General features: G+C 39.8%; 1 protein-coding gene across 1 annotated transcript in view; it reads left to right on the top strand.

The window, feature by feature from the left end:
* LOC110374128 (ankyrin repeat and LEM domain-containing protein 2 homolog) overlaps nt 1–23473 on the top strand; it is a 29637-nt gene that overhangs the window by 2512 nt on the left and 3652 nt on the right. Inside the window, exons 3-10 of the mRNA XM_064039522.1 lie at nt 246–401; nt 6248–6411; nt 7374–7514; nt 8174–8347; nt 8964–9116; nt 9984–10243; nt 10560–11602; nt 20453–20574. Coding sequence (XP_063895592.1) covers nt 246–401; nt 6248–6411; nt 7374–7514; nt 8174–8347; nt 8964–9116; nt 9984–10243; nt 10560–11602; nt 20453–20574 — 2213 coding nt within the window. The remainder of the gene's footprint in view (nt 1–245; nt 402–6247; nt 6412–7373; nt 7515–8173; nt 8348–8963; nt 9117–9983; nt 10244–10559; nt 11603–20452; nt 20575–23473) is intronic.

The following is a 23473-nucleotide window of genomic DNA, read 5'->3' as shown; positions in this document are numbered from 1 at the left end:
GTGAATGCCCCATGGGACAGCCAGAATTCCAGTGGTAATTTTGTGGCCTAAGTATAAAAGAAAATTCTAAACTTTGTACCATTTGTTCTTAAGGTCCTATAGGTGTGGACTTTCTTCTTAAATCCCTTTTTCAACTGTTCAGCAGTTTTTGAGTCAGATGTTTGGACATAGACAGATGACCTTGTTTATAAAAACATTTGTTGTTCATTTACAAAATTTGACAGTTTAATTTTTTTGTCATACAGAAGCACTGCACGTCTACAAGAACAAGTCTGAGGCTTTGGAGCTGGTGCGAAGATATAAGGCGTCGAGGTTCAAGGCGTTTAGAAACCGACAGGATGCCGTGTCTTTCGCGTTGAGGGGAGCAGAACCCACTGACACTACTGATGGGAACGATAGTTGTGAGTATTTTAATGTTGTTTGAATCGTAGATGGGAGGGAACTACTTCCAGCTTCTGGATAAAATGAGTACTTTACAAAATGTTGTCAAAATTGGTTCTGCCTTTGGTGCGTGAGAAAGTCTTTAAATTAAGCAGTAGATCGGAAGAATACATAGCCTGGACGCCATTATTATTATTTTTTCTATTAGAATATGTGTGGAGAAAAAGGCAATATGTATTGGGTAATCTAAGACAGGTATCTACTAGAAACATAAATAAAAATGATATTTTGTTTGTCTGACAATACGATAAACGAACGGTAGTGAAGAGCGTCGACCTTCTTATCTCAATACTCTATTTCTTCCCTTCCTTATTTTATCAGACAATCGTAAATGTGTCTCTAATCAGACTCCAATGATAAGGTTATTTCTTTTGTTTCGTTTGACCCCATTTTCTAGCACACCAAAATGTTTTTTTGTAAACGTCTTCATAATAGAATACGAGAACGAACACGAAACCTTACTGTTCAGACCAAAAAAATACTTCCCACTGTATACCTAACTACAGAAGCTTTTTTCACCCGCGTCATGGAACTTTTTCCCTTACCGGGATTAAATAGGTATAGCCTATTTTACTCGTGGATAGTGTAGTTTCCCAAAATTGAAAGAATTTTTCATATCGGTTCATTACTTTCGCAGCTTTTAGGGTAAACAAAATCCTCTTTATTATATTAGTATACAATAATACGTAATAATACGTAATAAGAAGTAACAGTAATACGTAATAGCTGTATTTCAACTAAATACATAAATGTACGAACTATATTGTAAATTGTGGTAAAATATTAACAACCCACTGAGTTGCTAACGGTCTTGCACATTGTGCATCTTTCGCATATTTGAGCATCGCCACTCGTAGAGGCTATTTTAATGCATCCCAGGGTTCAGATCAGATATCTTTGCAACATAAATACTTAGATATGGGAATATTATAATCAGCATCTGGTGGATTACCTATAGGATAAAATTGCTTTAATTGTGTTTGATCAATATTGTATAGTCTTATGAAAACAGATGGTCATATGAAGCGTCTTCATCATCAAACGTAAAATATATTTTTATTAGGTATCTCTTATTTTACGGCCTGCAAGACACTATTTACGCGAGGCTTTCCAAAAGCTTTACAATTAGTCGCTTGTTTGACGTACCTAGGTTACTTACTCAGGAAAACCTTTACTGGTAATCCCGACAGGGCTGTCGCGGTTTCTTCATTACCTATATCTTAATTGTTCTGACGACTCACAATAAATACTGTTTACTATGAACTGTTTAGTCATGTAACTATTCCTGGCAAAACTATCTGTCTTATCAAGCCAAATATACACCTGAAGAGAAAGTGATTGCTTTCGTGCCAAATTATTCTCTTCTACTTTGATAGACCAAAATGAATTCTATGCCTCAGTTTTTAAGGTGTACTTTGAATGTTTCTATAACGTGATTTCCGCTTGTATACACGAGTGAATTTTTTGGGTTCTATTATGTGTTTTTACACGGATATATTGTATGTTTTTTCTTATGAATTATGAGTGGGTGTGGCTCTGAAATTATGGGAAGATAAAAATAGTATGTTTACGTATCGTACGTGGCGTGATAGTGGACCGATTCATTCAAGGATAAAACGTGCGGCTGCGTTCATGTTTGTTGTATACTTATCTTTCACGATACACGAGCTTTCTAAGACCTTGCTAGTATTATCTGTAAGCTGAAATATGTCGGCCAATCTAAGGAGGATTTCTTTCAAATCCAAGACAGGAATTGAGTGCAAATATCAGTAAGGCGGCCAACCGTCCCGCATTCTGCGGGACCGTCCCGCAATGCTTGACGAAATCCCGCTTTGAAATTAATAGTAAAATAGTCCCGCAAAACGTTGTATGCGTCCCGCATGTCCCGCATCCCTATTTTTCTACCACACTTCTACACAATACCCACCTGCTCGCACGCTCAACAGTGCAGGAACACAGCTTACCTATAATATAATCTCGTTCTCTTTATATCTACTGAACTCGTGAGGCCTAATGATTTTGAAAAATAAGACATTAGTGCACGCTGTGACACGATATTGATAGGTTAAATTATAGCTTTTTGCTTACGGTTTTTATTTTATCAGTTCCGTCCGATCATTTTTCAATGCCCCTTTTCACGAAAGGTTAAGTCCCGCATTCAGTTTTCGGAAAGTTGGCCGCCTTAAATATCAGAAGACATACAAAATCTTATTTATTAATCATCATTATCATGGTCGTTATGCTATATATTTTTCTCAAAGCTTGTCATGATTTTTACTATAATTTTCATGAGCATGGATTTACATGTAAGGGAAGGAGACGACCATAGATACGATTGGTGGATTGTGTGAGAGACTACTTGCTGGAAAGTTGTGAGATGATCATGACAGTGTGGAAGAAAAACACGACAATGGCAGACCAAAAAAAAATTGTTATATGGACAGCAGAAGGATGATTTGAATCTTCAATATTCACGGACTTTATCCATCTCATAACATTCGATCCATGTATTTAGACAACATTATGTCACTGTTCTAGATGTGAGGCGATCGTTACACATTGGACTCGAAGATAATCACATAAGAACTTGCCTATCTATGTCTAGAACATTTGTCACGATGCCAGACCAATGAACGCTAATTACTAGCGTCACTATAACCTATAATCCAATTTCTTTTGACAAGCAGCCATTTTTGCGCGGGAAAAGAAAACTATGATGCGCTTTTGTTTTTTTTTTTTTTAACAGATTGTTTAGACGTGTCGTTGTTTATAATGCCTCTTGGTTGTTTATCTTCAGATAAAAGTGAACTGAATTTAATATGATGCTTTTGATGAAGAATAAAGGAAAGATTGTCGCATTGTTTGTAAATAAAATGATGTTTTTTTTAAGGTGGTTTGGCGTTTTACTAGAACTCAAAAAAAAATAATAGTGTATACCTACTAGGTTCGTTTACTTGATCTAGTTTGAGGCTATAGGTAGGTAGGCCATAGGCTATACATGTAAGTAGGTCGCTCAGTTGCTATCCTGACTCATTGGCGAATTGAGTTCAAATTAACTGTAGTATCTTCCAATCGTATTTACAGCCTTTTAATTAAGATCCTAGACGACCTAAGATCGCGAATAAGATTTCCTTCAATTGTTTGGTATTAATGGAATACCAAACAATTACTTGTTTGTTTAAAACCAGCTAGACAATGACGCTTTGTGTGATTACATTAACATAAAATTATATTTATAGTGTCCGTCAATGAGACATGAGACAGGTAAATGCCAAAGTTTAAATGTTGTGAAGGTTGAAACGAATACAAGGAATTTGTATTTGAAGAATAAAATTTTCAGGGAATATGAAGTAAAAACAGGTAGTCTCTCCAGGTAAAACGCTCTTACTCCGCTGCATACTGAGACTTGAACCATAACACTAGGAAGTGGTGAAAGGGGGGCGTTTTGGGGGTGCAGCTGTTCTTTTGTATTATTTGACTTTAAAAGTGCTAAAAACTAGCCTAGTTTCAATAAACGTTTTTGACTTTGAAACCGACCACAACATAGTTGAGAAAAGGCTAGGCAGATGATGATGGGTTGTGGTAGTTACCTGCCATTTATATACAGTATTTGGGTTCCTGCTGCCCACGCGCCCACGTGCAAGGAGGACACAGGGGGTTTTAGCTGATAAGAGTCCGGCACACCCCTCCGCCTCTCCCCAGGCGAATCTTTTCCCAAAAATAAAAAAAAAGTTACCCAGGGACGCGGGTGAAACCGCAGGAGATGGCTTGTAATGATACAAAGATATACTGTATATAAATGCCTATGAATCAATCGAACATACATAACATTTTATACGAAATTATCACTAATAGCAGCCAACTTTATCATATATCGTGTCTAAATAATTACCTGAACACCTGACATGACTTTCGCTTTCAGTATTAAAATAATAATATTACAGTCTCTACGTCATACATAGTTGTGGAACGAAAGCCGTGGTTAGGTCAACGTTCTAGGTTCTAGTTAGTAATGTACGTACGAACATACTGCGGTATAGCCTTTTCTAAGCCTTAATAGGTTGAAAGTAAAAACGGAAATTGGCTGGTTTTAATGTGCATTGCGGTTTGGGGTTTTGTAGACCATCGTAATTTAAATTTTAATGGTTAGAATCTACGTGTAAATTACATACTAAGATCCTTCAGTAGTATCACACGAATTCCATGAGAACTAGTTACCGCTCATGGATAAAAGTTGCTTTCCTCTATAAATTAGCTAACAACTGAATCTAATACTGAAATATTTTTTCAAATTAGAGGCAGGAAAACTCTCCCATTTTTATATTATAAAATATAGGTACTTAAATGCAATACAGATGCTTCATGCTCTCCTTTTATATAGGCGTCTCATTTATCATCATATACATATTCTCTTATGTTATTATGCATAGGGTATAGTCATGTTTCAAACAAACAAATCAGCATGTTTCATAAATAAAGAAGTCTTGCAAAATAAAACATTCAGGGCCTTGCTACAAAAACTTAAACATTTGTTGAACACTTGTTTAAAAAAAGTGTGGCTGTAAAACGGACCTTTCAACGTCATAATCTGAAATTTTTTACAGAAGTGTTCAACAGACGTTTAAAAGTTTTTGGTCAGAATTTAGAAATACTTTAAAAGGTCAACAATGGAACACGTGACTCTCAACCCTGTAATGTCGAAATAAATGAGGAAATCTTGTTGAATAATCACGTGTTTTTACTGTTATGTTATCCTTCCTAGAGAATTTTATCCGTTTAGATGAATAATATAAAAACTTAGGCAATAAAATCGTTTATAGCCTTTGTTAACGAGTGAATGTATTGTTTTTCAGTATTATCAATTTATATGATTGGAGATTACAGTATTAACCTTTGAACAATTTGACAAATATGTATACATTCCGCATATTTATAAGGTTGAACAATGTATACTCCGTATGTACTTATATCCTGATTTTCAGATAGAGTGGAGTAGGCGTCTTTGCTGGCTAGAAGAGTGCTAATCCAATTAGTCTAATTTCAATGTACTTTTTAAACTAAAGTTGATTTAATAAATAATCGTATAGACATAGAAGATAAGATGAATTCAGAAAACAAAAAATACTTGTTAAAAAGAATTTTGGTTTTGTATTTTGAAAACAAAACAGGTCAATTTAGACTTGTCTAGTCTAGGTTAACTAGTATATAAAACGGCTAGCGGTCTCATTACTGATTATCACGCGAACCGTTAATTAACTAATTTAATGAAGCCTGAATTCATGTCACGCATAACTTTATAGTTGGAAAAATACCTGCCAATTTTCCGCTTGAGTTCTAGGCTGTATTTTCCGTAGAACTGTAGATAATTTGCTCATTGATCCCACCTAAAACTTCTGAATGTGGCATCGTTCAGCCAATTACCAACTACATCTGGTCAGGTACACCTGGGTGAAAACAGACGAGTCTCTGGTCACCCGGAGATATTAGGGCTTCCCAATCGTGAGAAAATGTACTAAGCCGTTCGGTAGGGGGCCAGTCTAGGTTACGACCACAGAAAAAATATCTTTATTAGTAATAGTTCTTTAGTACTTATGGATAACTATCCATATTTTTTATATTTTGTATACGGTTCTTCAAACCATACAGACAGAATTGTGTTGCTGGGCAGTTTGTTCCACCACGTCTTCTTCCTAGCAAAAACACATAGGAAGTCGCGTTTTGAGGGCTGTCTTTTGTAAATGTGACCTTCAAAGAGTGCTGATTTTCAGCCTACTTTCAATAAATGACTTTTTATCTTTTGTTTCAGCGGTGATGGGAGAGAAACCATACCCGTTCAAGGCGCCTTCTCCGCAAGACATGGTGGCGCTGAGGAAGGCGATTGAGGCGGGGCTCTCCACCACCGTGCGAGACAGGGTGTGGGACAACCCCAGGTTCCTCGTCAGCAGTGGCAACACGCCAGCTATCATGCAGGTAAGAACTAGCCTTATCGTTAATACGGGATAGTAGTAGACAGGACTGTTTATAAGACCAATTCCTTGTAAGAGGATATTTTTGATTGTTTGCAACAAATAAGCCACTATCAAGTTGACGAAAATGAGTCCCAAAGCAAAAACCTCTCACTTCGAACCCATTATTTCTAAGATATTTTTGACTTGCATTTTTGTTTAACTGATGAAAGTTTACAAGGATTTAGAAACATCAATTTACTACCACACAAGAAAATATATGCCCAAAGCACAATTCATATTCTATTTTCTTATAAATACATACGGCTTACGAGCAGTTAGTACTATATAATATATAAGCCAGTTCATTCATATTATTCCTAACAGATTGCAATTCAACAAATTGAACATTTATATGTGAGTCAAACGCGTGGTGCGAGCTCAATGACAAAATTAGCATTCAATTGATCAGGCGCAGTTACCTGACAAGGCGTTAATGACACACATACATATATACGTAATAGTTGTATATATATTGTAGTTAAATGTTGTTTTCTTTTTTATTTGTAGGTTAATGTTATTTTTTATGTTTTGAATTTATTTTGAAACTGAATATTAACTTCAGTTTCATTAGTTTACTACGTACAGAAACAGAGTATAAAAAATATGATCTTTGACTTCATCGCTACGGATTTTGTAGGGAATAATTTTGTACATTTTACAGACAATTAGGAACTCAATATAAAATAATTATCCAACAATTATATCAATAGAAGAAAAACGCGGTAAAATTCAAACCCTCCATCGTTTTTGGCAGTCACTTAACTAATAAAATAAATACAAATGTATTAATTTTGCGGTTTCATACCTCAATACATATAGTTTTAAGTCTGTGAATGTATGTACTGTATTTTCAACCGACTTTTCAATTTGGATGTATTTTTTTTTTCTTTTTAAGTAATAAATAAATGTATTCTACTATTGCAGGAAGGCTCCCGCTACAACGCATTGCACATAGCAGCCAAAGCGATGAACGCTGAGATCTGTAACCTGATTCTGACGACGGTCGGCAATCCCATGTTTGTGCAAACCTTATACGGCATGGACGCTGATGCTGACTCTTGTAAGGTAAGAAACTATATTAAGACGCATTTTATTGCTTGATATTATTCCACAAGAAACAAGTGTTTCGGATGACAAGTCAAACTGTAGGTCCCGGCTGTCATTGAACGTCTTTGGTAGTCTTCACGATTGGAAAGCTAGAAAAGGGGTATCAGGTTGCAAGGGTTACTGGATTGAGGAGGTCATCCGGGCAGTTGCTCCATGTAAAAAATTGGTATTCAGCATATTATTCCACAAGAACTGATAATTGCTTAGTGTTTTGGAAGCCACGTAAAATTAGTGGGTCTCGACTGTCATTTGGACCTCTTTTAAAATCGTAATGGATAGTCAGAAGTTAGAAAGTCTGATAAGGGTTGCCGGGTAATCGAATGCTCCATGTAAAACACTGGTACTCAACCATTGATTAATAAATAGATCGTTTCTAAGTCACTGTTAAATTATTTGTCATCTTTGTGGTTCCGGCTGCAATTTTATTCCAGTTAAATTTCATCCTACAAATATGTTATTTTTTTGTGTAATCTGGGTTTTTTTTAACGACGTAAAAAATCATCAAATGACCCCTCCCGCTGTGGTAATCTGGGTTTGCATTTACCAAAAAGCTATTTTCCATTTCCGACTTTAAAAATACACACTTGAATTAAATAACATAATTGTAATATTGACAGGAATTCGCAAGCATTCTAGTGGATCGTTACCTGAACACTCCTGACAAGGCGATCAACGAGACTCCTCTGCATTTCGCGGCCAAGTTCGGAGCGGAACAGGTAGTCGACGTGCTGACGTCATTCCCACAGTGCAACAGAAGCGCTGTCAATAAGTATGGAGAACAGGCTAAGGATGTAAGTTATTTTAATATCTCAATTAATACTAGATAATATGTTACACCCCAAAACTGCACCCTTTCAATATTTTCTACAAATAAACTCCATCCAAAGGTTGTCTGGATGCCTGCAATTGCTATTTAGCGATAAGATCGCCCATTGTGTTGTTAATTTATTTTGTGGTGTACAATAAAGAATAATGTATCTAATCTAGATTGGTTAATTTAAAGTCGCGAGGATCGATCGCTCACAAGCTCAAGCAAAGCTTGGCGCGGTCGCACCGTGGATGGGTGACCGTCTTGTCATGGCGACTTATTAAGTGATTCGGAAGGCACTAGATAAACTGCTGATGGCCGCCGCTCTGACGCATGTTTGTGTCGTCCACGTCCACTGCCGAACATAGGCCTCCCCCTTAGATCTCCACAGATACCTGTTGGAGGCGACCTGCATCCAGCGTCTTCCGGTGACCTTTATAAGGTCGTCTGTCCATCTTGTTAGTGGACGTCCTACGCTGCGCTTGCTAGTGTTAATGATAACAAAAAATATTTATTTATTTATTTTCACCACCAAATACATACACTACACATAATATAATATATACCTTTAATACATATAATATATACCTTTTCCTCAGATAATCTGCAAGCGAGCTACAAACAGTTCCCCGGGTGTGCCAGCCCGTATCGCTGCCATGCTCCGCGAGCGGTACTACGTGCCCGTACTGCACAGTGAAGACGGCAGTGCCGTGCCCACCATCGGCAAGGCTTTTACGCCTGCAGTGCCACCGGTAAGAGGAAATAACTGCTTTTGATCGTCATTTTGCTGTTGTTGGTGGGTTTGGCTGTCATTGAATATCGTTGGCAGTCGTTACGGGTAGTCAGAAGCCAGTAAGTCTGACACCAGTCTAACCAAGGGGTATTGGTAACTGGGTTGAGGGGGTCAGATAGGGCAGTCGCTCCTTGTAAAGCACTGGTACTCAGCTACATCCGGTTAGACTGGAAGCCGACCCCAATATAGTTTGGAAAAAGGCTCGAAGGATGATGACCGGATCGTAGGAAATTAACTAAAAAACCGGCCAAGTAGCTCCCCGGGTGTGCCAGCCCGTATCGCTGCCATGCTCCGCGAGCGGTACTACGTGCCCGTACTACACAGCGAAGACGGTAGCGCCGTGCCTACCATCGGCAAAGCCTTTACGCCTGCAGTGCCGCCGGTAAGAGGAAATAACTGGTTTTAACCGGGTCGTAGGAACTTACAAAGAAAAAAAACGATTAGGAAACTTTAAATTCGTCGCTAAGGTTCATACACGTCTGCCGGGGCTACGGGATTGTTCGCAAAAGTTACCGCGGCCCTGGTAAATATAAGGCCTACGACGGAACATGACTGTTTTTAGTCAGCAAGAGTCTGACACTCCCTCACCGCTGCTAACCAACAGTGGGTCATTTGATGATTTTTGACGTCGTTAAAAATAAAAGACCATCGACCCATAGAGGTTACGACGCTAGTGTGATAAGGAACTTACACCATTTTTTTGACGGTTCTCGGTTCTCACAGCTTGACATGATATTGAAAAGCTCAAAATGTGTAGTTATCTGATTCCTCTGTACCTATGTATTTTATTTATCTAATTAAAAAAAAAACTTTGTTATCATATCAGGAAATAAACCGCGACCCCCTAAGCCCTCGCTACGAGATCCGAGCATACGCCGGTCCCATGGAGGCTCGAGACGCGGAACTGTTCCGTCGTCGCTGGAAGACTCCGCCCCGCTTGCCCGCGCAGGGCGGCGCCCCCGGGCCCGCGGCGCCGCTGATGCCCCACGCTAACTATACGACGCATACTCCGGCCCCGCCCGCCAGTCCTAAGCCGCAGGCTTTCAGGCTTAAAGAGATTACGAAGGGGCTTGAAACTGTTGGCAGGTTTGTAGATTTACATATTAAAAATATTAAAATAATATATGTGTGTATTGATTAGAGCTAAGCGTAGTTATATAGCGTGGTAGATAGTTTTATTTTCTTATTTATTTACTTTGTAATAAGCTATAGTATGACATAATAATAGCTCAAAATTTTCTTTGAAACAAAACCATAGTAAATAATTCCCAAAGTAATCGTGTATTTCTCAAAAATAGCTAGCCATAAGAATAACATTATTTCATACTGTTATTTTATCTTGAATAACTTTCCTCATTAACAAAATATTGTCCAATAATCAAACATTTATTCAATTTTACAGAGAATTAGCAGAAGAAATGAAAGTTGGTTGGAAAGAGTACTGGCCGTTCCTCGACACATTCACGGACTTACGCACACCTGAAGGGCTGACATTACTGGAGAACTATCTCAAGAACAAATACGAGAGCGCTTGTTCATTCGCGTACAGCGACAGCTGTGCTCACTCCCGGGTCCCTGAGGACCTGTCCCTCTCACGCATCAGCCTTTCCATGTCACAGCTCAGCCCCTCAAGGGACTCCACTCTAAGCCCCATGTCAGAACTCTGCGTCGCCATGAAATCCTGCAAAATATCCAACGAAAGACCCCCTCATTGGCGAAAAACAGACCCTCTTAGGCAAAGACTTTGTAGGCAACCAGGAGCCAAGATTGTGAACGGAGACGCTCCAACTATGAACCATACTGTCAGCCAACTACTCTGTATAGAACGGACCTGTCAGGTATTTGCCAAAAGAATAGCAGATGCCTTAACATTCTCTCTGACTGCGGAACCGGAGACCGCTGGAGATTCTCTCAAATCCGAGTCCAAACATCTCCAACACACAATTTTTACATATATGGACGATGAGAGATTTAAAAACATTGACTTCGCACTAATACACTCGAGACTCGCACAATTAGTTGTGTACAAGTTAAAACAGCAAACGACTGAATTGGATGACATTAATCATTTGTTGGAGTTCCTTGTAAAGTTGCGGTGTCCGAATGACGATATATTTAGTTCTGACGATGAGAGAAAGGTACCTAGTTATAGGTGTCCTAGTAGAGTGAGGATGACTCATGTTATCGATGGCCATGTGAGGTGTTTAGCTAGCTTTATTTGCGAAGAATTGACGGAAGGGGAAATATTAAAGGCCCCAGCGATGTCGGAAACGGAATGTACCGAGCTATGGCAGAAAGCCTCGAAGTGTAGGTGTGACTGGAAGATTGAAGTGTTCGAACGAAATAGCAAGAAGAACGCGTCGTTTAGGAAAAATAGATCTATATTGTCAACTAGTCCGAAGAGCGAGAGCTTTATTAGAAGACTGACGTTTGACCACGATATTGGTGAGTTACTTCCTTGTTTGTATATTATTTTATTTGTTTTCGTAAATACTGAACAGTACATAATATCTAGTTTTGTTTTCTACTTTTGCGCAAGCGATAAGTAAATTTTAAGGTTGTGTACTGAGATGCGATATATGTAGTTGTTCGGGGATGTGCGTTGTTTGTTGATGTTGAATGAGATGAGAAACTCGCGATTATCGTTAACTTTGTTTATTTACGAAAATCGTTACAAAAATGTTAGTTGAATGCACGCCCGTGTACGATGACGACCGAAAATGCACTAAAAGCTAAAAATTGTGGGCCGAGGCTCACGTGTTTGCGTAAAGGTGTTCGGTTACTCCGAACATATTCCCGACCAGCAAAGATGAGGGAGGCTGGGGTGTGCATCCATTACAAAAAAAGTATAAAGTATAAACAAAAATACAAAAAATATTATTATACAATGTTAAACAAAAATAGAAAAATATTATTCCGAATCGTTATTAAAAACTAATTTACGGAACACGGGTCTGGGTTTGCTAAACTCTTTCATCTCGTGTTCTTCTTGAGCTTGCGATTGGTGTTTGTTGATCCTAGAAGTCCTGGGCATTGGTTGAGCTTCGTTGATCGTCTCTTCCGGGTTGTATTCCAGCTTCTACATAATTTTCGATATAGGAAAACAGCGCATAAGATAACCACTATCCCCAATACGATGTAGATAACCGCATAGTGATGTATGTCGTGGTTAGACATTGAAGTGATACTTTCATATTTCTGTTCTTCTTTCAACTGTTTTAACTTCAAGTCTATCTCTAAGCAAGTTGTTGTGCACTGTTTCTGTTTCATTTGATTGGTTGTCCAAATTGTCCTCGTATCCTTGATCAATAGTCAGATTGATTATGTGGTTAATCGGTGCCAGGACTGCTGTTTGAGTATCATATTTGACCTTAAATTGACTCTCATAGTGTTTGTGTCCATGTATTGTAAAAGAGTTTGTTGTCATTACGCAATCGCTATCAAGAGTAATGACATTAGCGCGCATAAGTATGTGCGGCGTAATCCGATCTCCGCATATGATTCGCACTTGACACTGCTCGCAACATACATATAAATATGTGTTTATTTTTGTTAATGAAATGAACTGGCTTTTGCACGCGTCACTGCTTGTTTTGCATACATTATTTCTCTCCAGTATGCAAAGATCTTCATCTGACTTCATCTTGTATATCGGTGTGTTTGAGTCACACATGTATGTTGAGCTTCCTCTGGTTATACATTTCTGTAATATTTCTGTAGTTATAGGTGAATAATTGTCTTTCTGTAAGTTAATGGCAACGTAATCTGAAACTGGAGTGATTGCGAGAGTCATGTTTTTTCTGTACAACTTCGGTACTGCAATGAGGTGATAGAGATCATAAGTTTCTCTGTTGATTAATGGTATTTTTATCTCGAATATAAAATACTTGTCTGTAACTCTGGCTCTTATCTTCATAAGTTCGTATATTTGTTTCAAATCTGTGTGAATGTTTTCAATCGGTAGAGTAACGTCGCCTGTTAATAAGCCAGAAATAACATTCAATTGATGTTGTAGTTGTTTTGGTGTTAATAAATGCAGATTTACTCTTCCCTGGTAAACATCAGAAATAGTGTCCAACATCATGTTTTGAATGTTTTTCAGATTTTGAAGCATACTGTTCGCTGCAATTGCTGTTAGAATAAACTCTTGCTGTTTTGTTATTTCGTTTACTTCCGCTTGATAGTGTTCAAAGCTTTATCAAGGCTGTTCAGGTGTTTGTTTATGACTTTATGTTGCATGGCAACCATTTTCTCCATCCTTTTAATTAAGTTGTATTCAGATTCTACTACCGATGTTTGATTACTCCACAAATTCTTCAAATGTGCTTCGTTTCGTTTTATAAGTTCAATGTCTTGGGCGTACTGTTCTGCGAAGCGTTCATCTAATACGCCGAACAGTCCATTGGCGAGATATCCAATGCCGTTGATAAGCCCGCGACGCCGTCTGGAGTGCTCTATGAAATGTTGTGTCAGCAACAGCTGGTTATAATACTGCAACTCCGTGTACTCGTGACTTTGTTGTGGTACAATCATGTTACATTTGTTGGTATTGTTCATGCGATTGCAGGATTGTTCCAGATAGCTTGAATATTTTTTGAAGGCAGTTATTCCTTCCCAGTACGGTGACATATCGTAGTAGGCTACCAACGTCCACTGGTGTCGTATGAGTTGCATTTTGGCAATGGGATCAAAGTAGATTGCTTGATTTTCGTTCAGTTGGGTGATGTTACTTGTTCCGTAGGCATTTGAAATAAGAGTCATAAAGAATGTTAGTGCCATCACAACGGAGTACAATGTAGCGGAAATGCAGTGCCTCTTGTTTCCTTTCTTTCCTGTTTGTTTAGTTTGTTTGTTATCAGTTTTCGTTTCAGGTTCATCTTGCGCGGGTCGAATAGGTAATAAACACAATTTGACTATTGGCCGCTTGATGATCCCATGTTGAGTTTTCAGTGAAACAACACGTACATATCCGTCGCGCCCAGGGTGCAGTTCGACTACTCGAGCCATCGCCCACTTCCCGGCTGGTAAGTTTTCATCTTGAATAATGACCAAATTCCCTACTTGAATGTTATCCTGAGGTTTTAACCATTTGTTTCGTGCGTTAAGTTGTGACAAATATTCCGACTTCCACCTCTTCCATATTTGTTGAAATAGTTGATTAGTCAAATACCATCTTGTTCTTCCATCTTCAGGTGTTTCTATGATTGTTACTCCTGCCCTGCCTGTGAGAAAGTGGGCTGGTGACAGGTAATCAAGATCATCAATGTTTTCTGTTAGGGCGCACAAGGGTCTTGAATTTAAACAGGCTTCAATTTGTGTTAGTATTGTGTAGTATTCTTCAAATGTTAATTTTTGTGACCCAATCACTCTTCTCAGGTGGTGTTTTAAGCTGCGAACCGCGCGTTCCCATAAACCTCCGGCACTGGGCCACGACGGGGCATTAAAATGCCATTCAATGTTCATATCAGCAAGTATACCCATGAAGTTGTTATCAAATGTTTGTTGCACTTGTTCGTGTTCTTGTTGTAAAATACGATCAGCGCCCACAAAGTTGGTTCCACAGTCGCTATACATATAGCGTGGGGCTCCGCGTCGGGCCGTCATTCTTCTTAGGGCCGCCAAAAAAGCTGTACTTGTTAGATCTGTTACAAGTTCCAGGTGTATGGCCTTTGTGACCATACAAATAAAAAGTGCAATGTAACCTTTCATCGACCTTGCGTTCCTTGTTTTGTTGCTCTTGATTTCAACGAAACCGGTGTAGTCCACTCCGGTGTGGTAAAAGGGCGGGGCTGGCTCCGTACGTGCAGTGGGTAAATCACCCATTATCTGTTGATGTTGCTGTGGGTTGTTTTTGCGACAAATCACGCAGTTTCTCAGACGTTTTTTCACAGCGTTGTTCCCTCCAGGTATCCAATACTGCTGCCTCAGATTGGCCAGAGTAAGGCGAGGACCTCCATGAAAGGTAAGTTTGTGAGCTTCGTCCACTAAAAGCTCAGCCAGACGACTATCACGTGGTATGATCTTTGGATGCTTCATCTCCATGTTCAATGTTGAGTTTTCAAGTCTGCCTCCAATGCGTAAGACACCAGATGAGTCAATGAATGGATTTAAATTTAATATTTTACTTTTTGTACTTAGTCTTTGCTTATTGCGTAAACATTCAATTTCCGATCTAAATTCCATTTGTTGCACGTTTTAATTATAAGTAATTTTGCTGCAGTAAGTTCATGTAATGTGAGATATGATGGCATGTCTGTTCGCTTAGGTGCAAATGCACGTAACAACCATGCAATTATTCTGTTTACTTTATTGAATGAGCTGTGTTTATGCAATAATGTTTCAATAATGTTTTCTTCTTGTTCTTTAACAGTACATGATTTATTTAACCTTACTTCTTCTTCTGTTGTGTAGGTTGGGGTCTCTTGTTCTTGATTTTCGAATGTTGTGAGCCATGAGGGCCCGTGCCACCATAAAATGTTGTCTCTTAATTGTTGTGCGTATAAACCCCGACTCGCTACATCGGCTGGGTTTTCGCCCGACTTTACATAACGCCAGCATGTGCTCGGTATTGTTTCAACTATTTGTTGCACTCGGTTGGCGACGAATGTTTTCCATCGAGTTGGTTCGCCCTGTATCCATCCAAGCACGACCATTGAGTCCGTCCAACCATATATTTGTGTTTTATGTTCCGAAAGTGCATCCTGTGTTTTCTTCATAAGTTTTGCTAATAAATGTGCTCCACTCAACTCTAATCTGGGTAATGTTACTGCTTTTTTGTGAGGTACCAGTTTTGTTTTTGCGGCCAATAGCACTGGCTCTGTTTCGTCGTTGACTCGTGCGTATAAGACACAAGCAAAGGCTACAAGAGACGCATCGCAGAAGCCATGTAGTTCTATGATATCTTCCTTGCGACTGCGTATCCATCTTGGTACCTCATATTGATTAATTGCGCCGAGCTCGCTTTTAATCTTGATCCACTCCTTCTGAATTTCAATTGGCACTTCATCGTCCCATTTCATGTTTTTCTTCCAAACCCTTTGAAACAACAGTTTAAGTTTGGTTGATAAAGGTGCCATCCAACCTAGCGGATCGAAGACCTTTGAGATCTCCGATAACAGTGTTCGTTTTGTTATTCTGGTGTTGTCTTTAGGTTTGTTTGTGTTGTACTGAAATGTTAATTTATCTTCTGTTGAGTTCCAACATAAGCCCAATGTTTTCGAAATGTTTTCTGTTTTAAATGTAAATACTTCATTGTTTGATTTGTTTCCGTCCTTCTTAATGTTATCCAGTAGCTTTTTCTCATTCGACGACCACTTCCTTAAGTTAAAACCACCTAGTTTCATTAGTGCGTTCAAATCCGAGATTAACTGTTTGCCATCTTCAATTGTGTTTGTCCCATGTACAAGGTCATCCATATAAAATGCTGATTCGACAACTTTTGAGGCTTCTGGGTATGTTTCACGTTCATCGGCTGCTAGTTTTCTTAAAGTCATTATTGCCAGAAATGGAGCGGCGCGGGTTCCATATGTGACAGTTGTTAAGCAAAATGTTTGAATAGGATGTTCTAGAGACTCTCTCCAAAATATTTTCTGATACTTTTGATCTCTTTCATCTACTGCTATAAAACGAAACATCTTCTCAATATCACTCGTAAAAGCATATTTATACTGTCTCCATTTTAAAAGAAGTGTTTGTAGATCAATTTGTAAATTAGGGCCGGTATGCATGAGATCATTCAAACTGTACCCTGTATTTGTTTTATGAGAACCATTAAATACCACCCTGTATTGTGTTGTTAAAGAATCGACACGCTCAACTCCATGATGCGGCAAATAATACTCAGGTGTCTGGTTACTAATTGTTGTCGGTATCATATGTTCCATTGTTTTATATTCATTCATGAAGTTCTTATAGTCCTGAGCCAATTTTGGTTGCCTTTTAAATTTGTTTTCCAAGGTTCGAAATTGTGCCAGTGCAGTTTGTTTAGAAGACCCAAGTTTACTTGTTATGTCTTCCTTTAACGGTAACCTGACGACATAGCGTCCATCTTCTTTTCGTGTTGTAGTTTCGTTGTAAAATGTTATGCATTGTTGATCTTGTACTGATAAAGGAGACTGCTCACTGATCTCTTCTATTTCCCAAAATTTTTGTATCTGTTCAATGTTATGCACTATGTTGCACTGGTATGTTTTGGCGGTTCCACATAGCAACCAACCAAGTTTTGTTTGTTGTACGACGGGCTGAGTTGATTCGTCCCCTTTTATCATGCCACTTAAAAGAATTAAAGAATAAACATCTGCTCCAAGCAAAATGTCAATGGGTCGACTAATGTAGAAATCGGGATCCGCAAGGGATATGTTTTCAATAATGTTCCAGTTTGGCTTTTTGAATGTTTTGTTGGGTAAGTTTCCAATCAAGCTGTTCATAATAATGACGTCAGTTCGAAACTCGTAGTCACTGTAGATCGAGCGGCAATGAATGTTTAGTAACCCTTTTCCACTATTTTCCTTTTCTCCAACGCCAATAACCGTTCCTTTGCAATGTTGTCTTTTCAGATTTAACTGTTGCGCCGCCCTTTCTGTTATTAAGGAAACTTGCGATCCTTGGTCTATTAACGCTCTCATATCATGATAAGTTCCATCAGTACCCTTAACCTTCAGCATAGCGGTTGACAACAAAACCTCGGCTGATAAGTCATTTTCATTACTTTGACGCACGTGAGGGTTTTGAATTTCATTTTGTTTTGCTACATTTGTAGTCGATGTGTTGTACCCAATATTGCAGGCATCGTGAATAATGGTATTATGTTTCTTCGAGCATTTTCTACATGTTTGAGGTGATTTACATGGATTGCCATTATGACTAAATAAACAATTCATGCAGACTTTTAATTCCTTCACTGTTTTTAATTTCTGTTCACTGGACATTTCCAAGAATCTTTTGCAGTTATAAAGTCCGTGGCCGTTGTTGCATAATGGGCATTTTATTGTAGTTATGTTGCATGTTGATTTCGTAATAACTTGTTTGTCTGCGCTTCCCTTGTTGTAATTAAAATAATTGTTTGCTCGATGGTAAGGTAATTTTCCATATGATGTTGATGGATTTTGTTGAGAATATTGATTGCCAAATTTCTGTGGCAAGGTTTCGCTCTTGCGACGAGATGACTCTAGTGCAGTAAACTTTTTTTCCAAAAAGTCTAAAAAATCTTTGAGAACCGGTAACTCACGGCGATCTTTCAACGAGTCTATGTACTCGGAATGGGAGTCAACATCTAACTTTGATCCAAAAGATGTACAAGTAAAGGGTCCCAGGTGGATATGTCCACACCCAGGTTTGTTATTGCATTAAGGCACTCTTGAGTGACGTCATGCATCTTCTTGATTGGCGCTAATGCTTGATGTTTTAAAACTGGTAAATCTAGTAACATGTTGATGTGAGATGTAAATATAAGCTTTTTGTTGTTGTAACGGCGGTTAAGGATATCCCAGCAAACTGTGTAGTTGTCCGAACTAATCGGCAAGTGTTGGATGAGACGCTCAGCTTCTCCTCGAATCTTACTCTTCAGAAACTGCATTTTTTGCGCCTTAGATAGTGAAGGATTGTTGTGGATAGCTTCCGAAAATAAATCCTTAAAGGACACCCATTGGTTGTAACTGCCGTTGAATGTTGGTACTTCTAAGTTAGGTGTTGTTTTGTCTCTATGTTTTTCCGACCACATTTTAGAGTTAATAGACTTCTTCAAACGGAGGTATTGCTTTTCGTATTTATCGTACAGTAGTTCCAACTCTTCTTTACCTTCGGCTTCCAATTCACTTTCAATCTCCCAGTGAAGACAGTCTATGATTTTCCAGCGTGATTCCAATGTTTTGATCGCATCTTCAAGTTCCCAATGTTCTAATAAAATACCTACGTCGATGTTCGATATGGTACGCTGGAAGGCTCTGTAATTAGCTGTTTGTTTTCGCAGTTTTTCGGTTAGCTTATTGTTAGTGTTGTTGGTTTCGGACTTCTCTTCTGTACTCTTGGTTACAGTCTCCGCATGTTCTTCCTGTTGCTTTATAATTTTTGTTAGATCAACACTCTCTATAGTTTTGTTAGATGTTGTTACGTTTTCTCCAGCATCCTGTTTTATGTACTGTTCTATGAAGTTTAATGCTTCCAGATAGTAGTTTCTTGTTTCGATAAAGTAACCTCCTGTGAAGTAGTCACTAGAACGATCTTTACACTCCTTCAAAACATCATCATTCTCCTTATACTCTTGAAACATAAGTTTTAATTCTGTTGCTTTCTTCTTAGCCACTAGCTTCCTGCGTTCCATGTTCTCCTTCTTGAAGTTAGTGAAAATCCTCTCGATTAATGTTGTAAGCTCAGCTTGTCTTGTTAGAAGATCTTCCATTGTTATTGTTTGTTATTAAGTTGTTGTTAATGTTAAAATGTTAGCGCACACACCCTATACTGTTATTGCTGATTCCCTCTGTGCCCTGGTACTCGCTGTTGTGATACAAGCACCTCTCAAACCGACTGGTGAGACCCGCTTCTGGGAGGCCAGTCGATTTGATAGCACAAAACACTGGTAGACACCAAAACACAGCAACGCTCGAAGGACCAATGTTCGGGGATGTGCGTTGTTTGTTGATGTTGAATGAGATGAGAAACTCGCGATTATCGTTAACTTTGTTTATTTACGAAAATCGTTACAAAAATGTTAGTTGAATGCACGCCCGTGTACGATGACGACCGAAAATGCACTAAAAGCTAAAAATTGTGGGCCGAGGCTCACGTGTTTGCGTAAAGGTGTTCGGTTACTCCGAACAGTAGTTTAAAAATTTACTTCGAAATCGAATTCTAGGAATGTCTTGCGCACACTGAACCGAGTGGAACGCGCCATTCAAATCCGTTATATTTCCTTAACTGATGACGTCATCCGAATTCAAATGTACAAGTTTCCATACGATTTTAAAAAAAGAATTCTACAAATAGCTTAGCAAATTCATAAATGACACTCCCATGGTCCACTCGAGTGTGCGGGGGACGCAACGTCGGCACAGAGAACCATCGTCTCCCAATACACGCGGACCATAGGAGTGTCGGTAACGAATTTGCCAAAGTGTAAAATTCGTTTTGTTTGCCAGGTTCGCCACGTTCGACTTTGATTTTTTTAGATAGATAGATATAGATAGATAGATATATTATTTATTATGCACACCAATTAACAATCAACAAGAACAAACAAAAATTTACATACCTATGTGCTTTTTTTGTTTAAAGTAATGATTGTATGATGATTGTATTCAGGTGACTGCGCTGAACAGAACAGCGAGGCCGAGCAGCCGGTGAGCGTGAACTCGCCCGCCGGCGACAGCGGCGCCGCGCTCTACACGCTCGACACTGCCAAGTGCCACGTCGTGCATGCTGAGGTCAGTTCATACATACACACAGCGAGGCCGAGCAGCCGGTGAGCGTGAACTCGCCCGCCGGCGACAGCGGCGCCGCGCTCTACACGCTCGACACTGCCAAGTGCCACGTCGTGCATGCTGAGGTCAGTTCATACATACACACAGCGAGGCCGAGCAGCCGGTGAGCGTGAACTCGCCCGCCGGCGACAGCGGCGCCGCGCTCTACACGCTCGACACTGCCAAGTGCCACGTCGTGCATGCTGAGGTCAGTTCATACATACACACAGCGAGGCCGAGCAGCCGGTGAGCGTGAACTCGCCCGCCGGCGACAGCGGCGCCGCGCTCTACACGCTCGACACTGCCAAGTGCCACGTCGTGCATGCTGAGGTCAGTTCATACATACACACAGCGAGGCCGAGCAGCCGGTGAGCGTGAACTCGCCCGCCGGCGACAGCGGCGCCGCGCTCTACACGCTCGACACTGCCAAGTGCCACGTCGTGCATGCTGAGGTCAGTTCATACATACACACAGCCAGGCCGAGCAGCCGGTGAGCGTGAACTCGCCCGCCGGCGACAGCGGCGCCGCGCTCTACACGCTCGACACTGCCACGTCGTGCATGCTGAGGTCAGTTCATACATACACACAGCGAGGCCGAGCAGCCGGTGAGCGTGAACTCGCCCGCCGGCGACAGCGGCGCCGCGCTCTACACGCTCGACACTGCCAAGTGCCACGTCGTGCATGCTGAGGTCAGTTCATACATACACAGCCAGGCCGAGCAGCCGGTGAGCGTGAACTCGCCCGCCGGCGACAGCGGCGCCGCGCTCTACACGCTCGACACTGCCAAGTGCCACGTCGTGCATGCTGAGGTCAGTTCATACATACACACAGCGAGGCCGAGCAGCCGGTGAGCGTGAACTCGCCCGCCGGCGACAGCGGCGCCGCGCTCTACACGCTCGACACTGCCAAGTGCCACGTCGTGCATGCTGAGGTCAGTTCATACATACACACAGCGAGGCCGAGAACTCGCCCGTATTACTGTCACTCATACATCACAATCTAGCAAGAGCAGCGTAGGACGTCCACCAACAAGGTGGACAGACGACCTTACAAAGGTTGCCGGAAAACGCTGGATGCAGGTCGCTACCAGCGGGTACGTGTGGAAATCCAAGGGGGAGGCCTATGTTCAACAGTGGACTTCCTATGGCTGAGATGATGTACATACACCACAGTGCGGGTTTTCAGTGACAATAAGGCAGTTTTTCCACCGCCGCTGTCACCGACCCGTCAACGATAACTAGATGACGGCGCCGATTCAGCGATACATACATTTACTATTGCCGTGTGTCCACGTCATTCGGCCGCCGCGCCGGTAATAAACTCAGTCCGAAAAAAATCTTCTCGATGACGGCGGCGGTAGACATCGCGGGTTTTCTAAGGGAGTCTTTCTTCGTTCTTTTTTTATAGGTATTGTATTAAAAAAAAGAAAACGCTTTTGTCTTATAGAAATGGATAGCTTTATTATGATACAAGATACATCATGCTATAATAAATCTATGTTAGCTATAATTAATTTGACTATACCTTAAACTTAAGAACAACATAACTTTCTTAGAATCTTATTGCCACTAATACCTTGGATCTGACTTCTACTAATTATAATGAAAATAACAGTAATAGCTGGAGCTTGAAATGCGTTTAAGATCAGAAAAATCTCATACACAATACCGTTGATCCCATCAAAAATCATTTCGTGACAAATTTTTGTTACCACAATATGCAAGAATGCTCCGAAACTAGTTATACAAAACAAAATAAAAGATATCATACACGACACAATTGTTTTACTTAAACTGTTCTTTGCTTTCTTATTCTCTTTTAAAATTTCTTGAAATACACTGTAGAAGGACAGCATATTTAGAAACAAAACACTGAGTCTTATCAATGTGTATGACTCTGGGTACATTTGTACACAGTCGTGTCCCATCTTATCCAATACTCCGATAGGTATCGTAAGCCCCCAAATCAATAAACACAGAAGCTTAAAGTTCCAATTTTTTGGCGAAAACACGAGTACAAGTTTGTCGTATATTATACTCACGTAGACTCTCATCCAACATATTGACATTGCATCCGATTGTACCAAGATTGACCATAATATGTAATACCATACATCTGTACGATGTAATCCAAAAGTATTATAAAACAACACAAAATCCACTACAGTATTAATTAACCTTGATATTGTCATCTGTGTGAGCACTTTCTGGTCCAATTTTCTAGTTTTTCTCTCGATTTTGAAGAGCACAAGTTGTAGTATGAAGCATATTGTTGAAAGAGCGATTGCTGTGATCCAAACATATTGCAGCCATGTTGTATCTTGCAAATATTTGAAATTAGAAATATCTTCTGTGTTATTCGACATGTTGCGCTATTTATGGTTATAGTGCAACTGGGATTAGTACTAGCTTCCCAGTGTTTTCCTGCATCTAGTTATTTGTTTATCAGTTCCAACTTCATGCATTCGATAATGAATTGCACCCGATGCGTCATTGTTGCATAGCGAGAACTAAATATAGGTTGCAGGGTTTAGTAATGATTTTCGCAGGGTATTTCCATGATTCCTAACGAACATAGTTTTAGATTAAAACAATTTATTTAGATTAAAAAATATCGCGTAAAAGTAGACATTAAATTTTTTATAGGCCTATTTTTTAACAAACGAGTACTACAGATTTTAACTTTGTTTCTATAGTACGTTACGTTTCTATGTCCACCTAAACAGTACCTAAACTTCTTTCTGTCCAAACCCTGTATACTAAAATAACATACATCTATATATATAAAAATTGAACCCGTTTTCCGTTGTCACGACATAACATGAAAACGGCTTGACCGATTTGGTTGAAAATTAGAGGGGAGG

The sequence above is a fragment of the Helicoverpa armigera genome, chromosome 19 (genome assembly GCF_030705265.1).
Source record: "Helicoverpa armigera isolate CAAS_96S chromosome 19, ASM3070526v1, whole genome shotgun sequence".
In the NCBI taxonomy this organism is placed as follows: domain Eukaryota; kingdom Metazoa; phylum Arthropoda; class Insecta; order Lepidoptera; family Noctuidae; genus Helicoverpa; species Helicoverpa armigera.
This window is presented reverse-complemented; position numbering and strand designations above follow the sequence as displayed.